We start from the raw sequence: 8,969 nt of genomic DNA, 5'->3' as shown, positions 1-8,969 counted from the left end.
GTTGAGTGAATGTGGTGTGGACTCAGTAAAAATCAGTAACCATTTAATCTCTCTTCAGTGCATAAATATATCCCATGTAGCTTGGAAAGACAAGCCAGAGACCGACCCAAAGGGTGAAAACTGCAGAAACTTGGGGCAACAATTCTTTCCAGTTCTTATTAATGTCGCATTTTTTTTCCTGGGAACAAAAACACTTCAGTCCACCCACCAGGCCACCACCCACCAGGTCACCAGCCACCAGGTCACCAGGCCACCACCCACCAGGTCACCACCCACCAGGTCACCACCCACCAGGTCACCAGCCACCAGGTCACCAGCCACCAGGTCACCAGCCACCAGGCCACCACCCACCAGGTCACCAGCCACCAGGTCACCAGCCACCAGGTCACCAGGTCACCACCCACCAGGTCACCAGGTCACCACCCACCAGGTCACCAGCCACCAGGTCACCAGCCACCAGGTCACCAGCCACCAGCCACCAGGTCACCAGCCACCAGGTCACCAGCCACCAGGTCACCAGCCACCAGGTCACCAGCCACCAGGCCACCACCCACCAGGTCACCAGCCACCAGGTCACCAGCAACCAGCCACCAGGTCACCAGCCACCAGGTCACCACCCACCAGGTCACCAGCCACCAGGCCACCAGCCACCAGGTCACCAGCCACCAGCCACCAGGCCACCAGGTCACCAGCCACCAGGCCACCACCCACCAGGTCACCAGCCACCAGGCCACCAGCCACGAGGTCACCAGCCACCAGCCACCAGGTCACCAGCCCACCAGCCACCGGCCACCAGCCACTAGGCCACCAGCCACCAGGTCACCAGCCACCAGCCACCAGGTCACCACCCACCAGCCACCAGGTCACCAGCCACCAGGTCACCAGCCACCAGGCCACCACCCACCAGGTCACCAGCCACCAGGTCACCAGCCACCAGGCCACCAGCCACGAGGTCACCAGCCACCAGCCACCAGGTCACCAGCCCACCAGCCACCGGCCACCAGCCACTAGGCCACCAGCCACCAGGTCACCAGGTCACCACCCACCAGGTCACCAGCCACCAGGTCACCAGCCACCAGGTCACCAGCCACCAGCCACCAGGCCACCAGGTCACCACCCAGCAGGCCACCAGCCCACCACCCACCAGGTCACCAGCCACCAGGCCACCAGCCACCAGGTCACCAGCCACCAGCCACCAGGCCACCAGCCACAGGCCACCAGCCACCAGGCCACCAGCCACAGGCCACCAGGCCACCAGCCACCAGGCCACCAGCCAACAGGTCACCAGGCACCAGCCACCAGGCCACCAGCCACAGGCCACCAGCCACCAGGCCACCAGCCACAGGCCACCAGCCACCAGGTCACCAGCCACCAACCACCTTATCACCAGCCACCAGCCACCAGGTCACCAGCCACCAGGCCACCAGTTCACCAACCACCAGGTCACCAGCCACCAGGCCACCAGCCACAGGCCACCAGCCACCAGGTCACCAGCCACCAGGTCACCAGCCACAGGCCAGCAGCCACCAGCCACCAGGTCACCAGCCACCAGCCACCAGGTCACCAGCCACCAGGTCACCAGCCACCAACCACCAAACTGCAGAAACTTGGGGCAACAATTCTTTCCAGTTCTTATTAATGTCGCATTTTTTTCCTGGGAACAAAAACACTTCAGTCCACCCACCAGCCACCAGCCACTAGGTCACCAGCCACCGGCCACCAGGTCACCAGCCACCAGTCACCAGCCACCAGCCACCGGCCACCAGGTCACCAGCCACCAGCCACCAGGTCACCAGCCACCGGCCACCAGGTCACCAGCCACCAGCCACCAGTCACCATGCTTGCCATACCTTCTGCAGATTGGACCCAGAAGACACAAGATGGACATTCCACAACGCAAACAACAAAAGCTACAAAAAAGTGCAGATAATATATAAAGATGCTTTTAAACTTGAAAAAAAGATGTAATTAAGCTTATCTTTGTGCATTCAGTTATTAAAACACATTTAACTGTGAAAGCAATGTATAACCAGAACGTATGCATGTGTGTGAATAGAGCTGTAGCACAGTCCAAAGGGAAAGGCTACGCAAACGTGCGTGATCATGACATGTAGTGAAATAGAAGGGGGCGGGAGTATGAGTCGTGTCCCAGCCAGCTTCTGTCACACCAACTGCACCCCAGGCTTCCTCACCGAACAACAGCACCTGACCTTCACCCACAGACGAGTGGAGCTCATAACAGCTTTGTTTATGTTTGCATGGCCTCAAATTTCTCTCTCTCTTTGTCTCTCTTTCTTTTGCACTTTCACTCTCTTTCTCTCTCTGTGTGTGTGTGTGTGTGTGTGTGTGTGTGTGTGTGTGTGTGTGTGTGTGTGTGTGTGTGTGTGTGTGTGTGTGTGTGTGTGTGTGTGTGTGTGTGTGTCTTCACCTTCCTCAACCTGTCACAGTTCAGTGTTGGCTGAAATTTTCACTAACTGATCTGACCAGATTACGACTATCACTAAAGAAGAATTTTAGTTCTCTGTCAATCAGAACACAAACATTTTAATAATCTTTTACAGAATCCTTCTGATTAATACACAAATTGAAATTAAGTTTCAAATCATATCCCCAAACTACCAGTCCCACTACCTATTGGCAGAGACTGGCCGGGCTTTTACAGCAACTCCACAACCGAATGCACCGGATGCCAGCATTAAATAAAGCTAGTGGCAGCACGAGCATGGAAGAACGGCACAGAAGGTGAGACCCCCATACACCCTAACTCTGTCTCATCTGTGTTCCTATTAGTCACCAGAAAGGGGGGCTATGGGCATGTACAGAAGTAGGAAGACCCTATTAATACTGTGGAGCCAGTTGGGAAAGTTTAGGGATTTGACCAAAGGCTGCCAGCATCATATTTCTTTGTAGCCTTGTAATAGCTCATTTCATAGACTAGTAGATATATTGTTGATGTATATATAGCAGCAGCCGCATTTTCGCACCTGATGACGTCACCTGCTGCAGCCGAAATCACGTCAGACAGAGATTTATTTTTTAGCTCCTCGACATTTCGGTAAAGTCTTAATACTTTTGTAACATTTGATATTTTGTAAAATGTTAAAACCTAATGTTAATGTTTGTCATGGTTGAAAGTTGATAACAACAAATGTGATATATATTTTTATATTTTTATTTGGTTAAAAAGAAGTTAAAAATCTGTCAGCTCACGCATTTTAGGGAGGGTAAAGATAACTTTATCTGCATTTAAGAACCAAATGTAAGTGATAACAAGTTTATTTTCAGTTAAAAAGATACAACTTACAGAGTAACACCAGGTTATTGTCATTTTGATTTATTTAATCACACCAAACTTATGACTCAGTATTTGCTGAAAGATGAAGAAAAAAAGGACAATTGGTATTTTATTTTGAAGCTGCGTTCGTCAAAGTGAACATTGAGTGTCTGTAACAGAGGAGGATTTAAATTGTGAATGTTCAATAAATCCTTTTTCCTCTTTCTGCTGAGCGAGATGAGAAAACGGACGCAGAGTTTGCCCTGTGTGACTTATTTCTCCTGTTTGCAGAGAGAGCATATACACTGTTTATGTGGTGCCAGCCGGTACCTGTAACATGTACTGTATGCAATGTGTGCCCAGCGGCAACAGGGTCTGTCCTGAGGGTGTTGTGTGAATTCCCTCCAACCTGCACTGCCTAGAAACTTCAGTGCCCAAGCAGGACTCAGACACCAGGACAACATGCTATGACCAGCACATCACCTTCATCTTGAGATTTATAATAAAGAACACTTTTCTACCCATCTCTAGTTCTGCTGTGTCCGTGTTCAGCCACCGCAACTACGACTTTGCTACGTATATACTTTAAAACTTCACCAGTTCACAGGTTTTCCTGCTCTTTCTTCAGGAAGACTGTCATGAACTGTCTCTCTCATGGAACTCAGGACAGAATATAGTGATATAAATAAAATAACTCATCAGCAAAAGGATAAATACATACAATTTATAATATACATTGTTCTCATTATCCACAAAAGGAGACAGACATCAAAATTGTCTGGAAAACGAGAGGTAGAACATTATAATAGGAACATGACAAGATGACAATAATTTAATCTTTTTTTTATTTTACTAGATTCGTGTTTGACAATCATTTACTCGTTAATTGCTTGCATTTTAAATTACAGATGTGTTTTTTTGTGCAGCTGGATTGTGTGATAATTAAACAGATGACTTAGTAACGATGTGGTAATGTACAGGAATGTTACACAAAACACTACATACTTTATTTTTTATCACATAATCTAATAGATGGAAAACCACCCAACCTGTTGAGCCAGAACCCAGCGTATAGAGGCTGAGTGAATGTGGTGTGGACTCTGTGGAGGAGCTTCATGGTGTCAGAGACACTGTAGAAGGACAGAATTCCTGCACTGTGATCCACATACACTCCTATTCTGGAGGGTGATGGACCTCTGAGATCAGTCTTATAGTTGTCGTGATAGTAAAAGAGATAAGAAGGAGAACATTCCAGACTCCAGGACTGTTTGTTGCGTCCAAACCCACACTCATCACCACCTCCATTCCTCCTGATGTCTTTATATGAGACTGATATGGACACACTAACACCACCGCTCCACTCCACCTCCCAGTAACAGCGTCCACACACACTCTCCTTACACAACACCTGCTGCCAGGAGTCAAATCTCTCTGGATGATCAGAGTACTGCTGCTCTCTCTTACTGCATGTCACCGCTCTGTTATTCTCAGACAGAATGAGGTTATAATGTGACGTGTTGGGATCAAGAGTCAGATAACAGAAATCTAAAATAAAAGAGAAAAACAAACTGAACAATGTGAACATTATCTGAAGTGTCAGGAGTGCAAACTGGAGCAGAAAAGTAAGCAGGAGCATTGCTAAAAAATAGCACATTACAGAGCGAGTAAAGACGTCCATCATTGTGTTTCTTCAGCAGGACCAGCTCCTCTTACCATATGGAGGGATTCTGAAGAATTCGTCGTAACAGAAATCCTCCAGTCTATTCTTCAGATTTGAGAGAGAATTCCTCACTCTATGAAATGACAGATGTTGAGGGACCCTGATGCTGGACGTGTCAAAATCTGGTCCGTTCAATAGAGGAGACTGAGGTACAGAAGCTAAAGCCTACAGAGAAGAAAAGAAATGTAAGACACACGTGATGTCAGACAGGGACATTTATTGCTGCTTTAATGAGAGGTGTTTTAGAGAGTGTGAGGAACAGCTGACTCTGTAGATCAGACAGTGTAGTGTTACCTGGAGGAAATGGATGTGATCATGTGTGTGTGAAAGCTTCTCCATCTCAGTGACTCTTCTCTGAAGATTATCAATCTCCTGCTCCAGTTGCTCCAGGAGTCGTTCAGCTCGACTCAGTTCAGCCTTCTCCTGAGCTCTGATCATCTCCGTCACCTCCGAGCGCTTTTTCTCCATGGACCAGATCAGATCAGTAAAGATCCTCTCATTGTCCTCCACTGCTGTCTGTGTACTGAGCTGTTAGGAGACACACAACACATGAAGGTCCATTTAAAGCTCATCTCTCATTCTCTCTCTTACTGGGACTCTAAATGTCTCCATGTTGTCCATGTTGTGTGTGTTTCTAGGAGCAGCTCTGTCTCTGCTCACTGCTCACCTTTATAGTGTTCACAGTCTGTTTCAGCTCCTGCACCTTCAAATGCTTCTCCTGGAGTCTCTGCTGCTCCTCCTGTAGCTCATTCTGGGGACACATTGGTTTTTCCATAAGGTTATAAATTATGTCTACAGCATATACATATTAATGACAGTTAAAGGGTTAATGTTCACTCCTGCTTTCTGTCGTTTGCGCTAATTTGAATAGTAAAATGTCTCTTGGCCGAGTGAAGGTTCACTCATCTGATCTGTTTATGACGAACGCTGAGTAAAGATATGTTTACTGAATACATTTATTTTACTTAACTCTTCAGTCACAAGTTTAATCTTGTAACTGACCAAATACTAATCTTTGTATAATATTAAACTTTTTGTATTATGTTTCTTATGTTCTGTGAAGCTGCTATGAGACAACGTCCATTGTTAAAAGCTCTATACAAATAAATTTGAAGTGAATTGAACCAAAGCTGCTGAATCTAAATGAGAAATATCATTCGGATGAGTTCTCACCTGTTTCTCAGCTCTTCCTGCTGCAACTGATACAACGTCGTGGCCTTTATGTTTATCCAACAGGCACAAAGAGCAAATACATCTCTGATCAGTACGACAGAAGATCTTCAGAACTTCATTGTGTTCAGAGCAGATCTTCTCTTGTAGATTTCCAGAAGCTTCCATTAATGTGTTTTTTTCAAAGCAGGACTTTCAAGATGAGGTTTGAGATGAGTTTCACAAAATGAAGCCACACACATCAGACAGGACTTGACAGCTTTGTGTTTTCTCCCAGTGCAGAAATCTCCAGGTCCTGTCAGGATTTGTTTGTTTTGTGTCACGTGTCTGCCCCGCCCTTGTTTACTCCTCCCCGTCTCTGTACACCTGTTGAGTGTCTTGTGTATTTAACTGTGCCGGATTCCTCATCATTGGTGTTATTTTTTTCATGCTGTTTGTTGAGTCCTTGTCTCTGTTTTGTGTTTTTTAAGTTAATAAACCCATTTATTTTAGCTATCGGGGGTTGTGCTTGGCCCTTCCGCTCGGCTGTGGACATCGCTCGGCCCTCTCTGGCGGCACCGCTGTGTACCTTACTCCCCCCACCTGCCTTGCCGTGTGCCTTGCTGCCCCTCCTGGATCTCGCCGGGATCGTGGTCCCTTCGGATATGGTTTGATATGGGATCGGCATGTCGGGAGCTCGAGGGGTGGGGGGGTGGGGGGTCAGGATCCAGCCCGAACTTTGGCCACGTGTTTTTGCTTATGTTCTACAAGACACAAAGTAAAGGAGCTCTAATTCAATAGTCTGATTTCATTATAATATTGAACCTACATACGCGCTCATAGCTTCACGAAACTGTTTAATACCTTTATTTCAAATGATTAGCCTAAAACAATTATTTTGAAGGCTAATGTTTGACACTGATGATAATGTTATCCATCTGATGATAAAAATAATACTCAGTCGATATCTATTGAGAATCGGGGAAATATATTCTGTGAAATATATAATGTAAAAACAAATTGAACTAGATTTGAACTAGGCGAGTGGACATAAGGGACAGTGTTACTTTTGGAAGCGAGTAGACAGAAAGCTAGGGTGCCAAAACATTTGGAGGTAAGTGGAGGCGAGCATGTGACGTCATCCGAATACTCTTGAGGAAGTTCAACACATTGGGCTGAGTGTTTTGATATGTCACATGTCCATGTTGTGCTAATTTTTGATTTTCAGGTGACATCACGTGACATGACCAGAATACACATGAGGCAGTTCCCCTCATTGTTCTGAGTGTTTTGATATATCACATGCCCATGTTGTGCAAATTTTTTATTTCATTTTTTATTATATGTCACATGACATCATCAGAATACATGATTTTGCATATATTGGGGGCGGGGCTGTGGGACAACCGAAAGGCCAGTCGGTACACCAATTTAAAAAAATTTGTATCACCCTAAAGGAGCTGGCCGAGTTTGGTGTAGATAATTCAAAAGCTTCCAAAGAAATGACGAATGTAAAAACAAATTGAACTAAATTTGTAAAGTTTGTTGGAACAAACTTTGATGTTGGCTTTGATGAGGCAAGTATTCGCAAAGGCCGGTGCTTTTTGGAAGCAAGTGGACATAAGGGTCAGTGGTACTTTTGGAGGCAAGTGGACATAAAACTTGTGAAATCTAGTAGAGCGCTAGGGTGCCAAAACATTTTGAGGGAAGTGGAGACGAGCGTGTGACATCGTCCGAAATCCTGTGACACAATTCCTCTCCTTGGGCTGAGTGTTTTGATATGCCACTTGTCCATGTTGTGCTAATGTTGTTTGTTTTCACGTGATGTCACATGATGTCACATGATTTCACGTGACATCACGTGATGTCATCAGAATACCCGTGATGCAGTTCCCCTTATTGTGCTTAGTGTTTTGATATGTCACATGCCCATTTTGTCCAAATTATTTATTTTCACGTGACATATCGTGACGTCACTTGACGTCATCAGAATGCACGTGAGGAAGTTCCCCTCACTGTTCTGATTGTTTTGATATGTCACATGTCCATGTTGTAAAATTTTTTTTGATTTTGCATATTTTGTGGGCGGGGCTGCCCACAACTGAAAGGCCGGTCGGTACACCAATATAAACCTTTGTACAGAGTGTCACCCTAAAGGAGCTGGCCGAGTTTGGTGTAGATAGTTCGAAAGCTTGCCGAGTTATAAACCTCCAAAATTTATAATGGGAGTCTATGGGAAAAAAGGCCACTTTGAGACACAGTACCAGAAGTACCGGAAGTACTAGAACTCGGATCGCTTAGAAAAGTCATAGCAACAAACTACAGACCAGGGTCTACAACATATCCGAATTTGGTGAATGTGGCTCCAAAGCCCTAGGAGGAGTTACTCTTGATATATTTTTGTCTAAGTCTTAAGTAGGAAATCAGAATATTGGCTTCTACAAAGTGACATAAATAAATAAATCAGAAGGATTTTGTAAAAAAAAAAAAAAAAAAAAGGTGTTAGTTATTATCATGTCAAACCAGTTAGAGAATGTTTACCCCATCACCTGTCTGTCACAGGGCAAGACATGTAAGTACAGAGATGAACCTGATTTTGGACTCAACACTCCTCTGGAATTTGGACACTCTCTGGATGGCATCCAAGATCTCATCCATCCACAACTTAAACACCAGGCATTTTTTATTCTACAACTTCACAATGATTGTAGTGTAACAATGTCCTAAATATTTCATGGTCTTTACTCGGAGCTGCTTTGTGACAATGTATGTTTAACACACGACCAATAAAATGGAAACTCAGCACCGGTTTCTTTCAGAATCAGT

The 8,969-nt window shown here is 45.6% G+C and overlaps 2 protein-coding genes across 2 annotated transcripts in view; one reads left to right on the top strand and one right to left on the bottom strand.

Moving 5' to 3' along the window:
* Positions 1-3,863, top strand: part of LOC113658668 (repetitive proline-rich cell wall protein 2-like) — a 4,210-nt gene extending 347 nt beyond the window's left edge. Inside the window, exons 2-5 of the mRNA XM_047817963.1 lie at positions 81-1,612; positions 1,676-1,896; positions 2,623-2,742; positions 3,827-3,863. Of these exons, the coding sequence (XP_047673919.1) occupies positions 81-1,612; positions 1,676-1,896; positions 2,623-2,742; positions 3,827-3,863 (1,910 nt within the window). The remainder of the gene's footprint in view (positions 1-80; positions 1,613-1,675; positions 1,897-2,622; positions 2,743-3,826) is intronic.
* Positions 3,864-4,160: 297 nt separating this feature from the next.
* Positions 4,161-6,445, bottom strand: LOC113658667 (tripartite motif-containing protein 16-like). The gene is made up of 5 exons (XM_047818434.1): positions 6,168-6,445; positions 5,662-5,745; positions 5,289-5,522; positions 4,988-5,159; positions 4,161-4,819 (listed from the first exon to the last, which is right to left on the bottom strand). The coding sequence occupies exons 1-5, from the start codon at positions 6,330-6,332 to the stop codon at positions 4,281-4,283; spliced, it is 1,194 nt and encodes a 397-aa protein (XP_047674390.1). The 5' UTR covers positions 6,333-6,445; the 3' UTR covers positions 4,161-4,280.
* Positions 6,446-8,969: the final 2,524 nt, after the last annotated feature.

This window comes from Tachysurus fulvidraco, chromosome 9 (genome assembly GCF_022655615.1).
Source record: "Tachysurus fulvidraco isolate hzauxx_2018 chromosome 9, HZAU_PFXX_2.0, whole genome shotgun sequence".
Classification (NCBI taxonomy): domain Eukaryota; kingdom Metazoa; phylum Chordata; class Actinopteri; order Siluriformes; family Bagridae; genus Tachysurus; species Tachysurus fulvidraco.
This window is presented reverse-complemented; position numbering and strand designations above follow the sequence as displayed.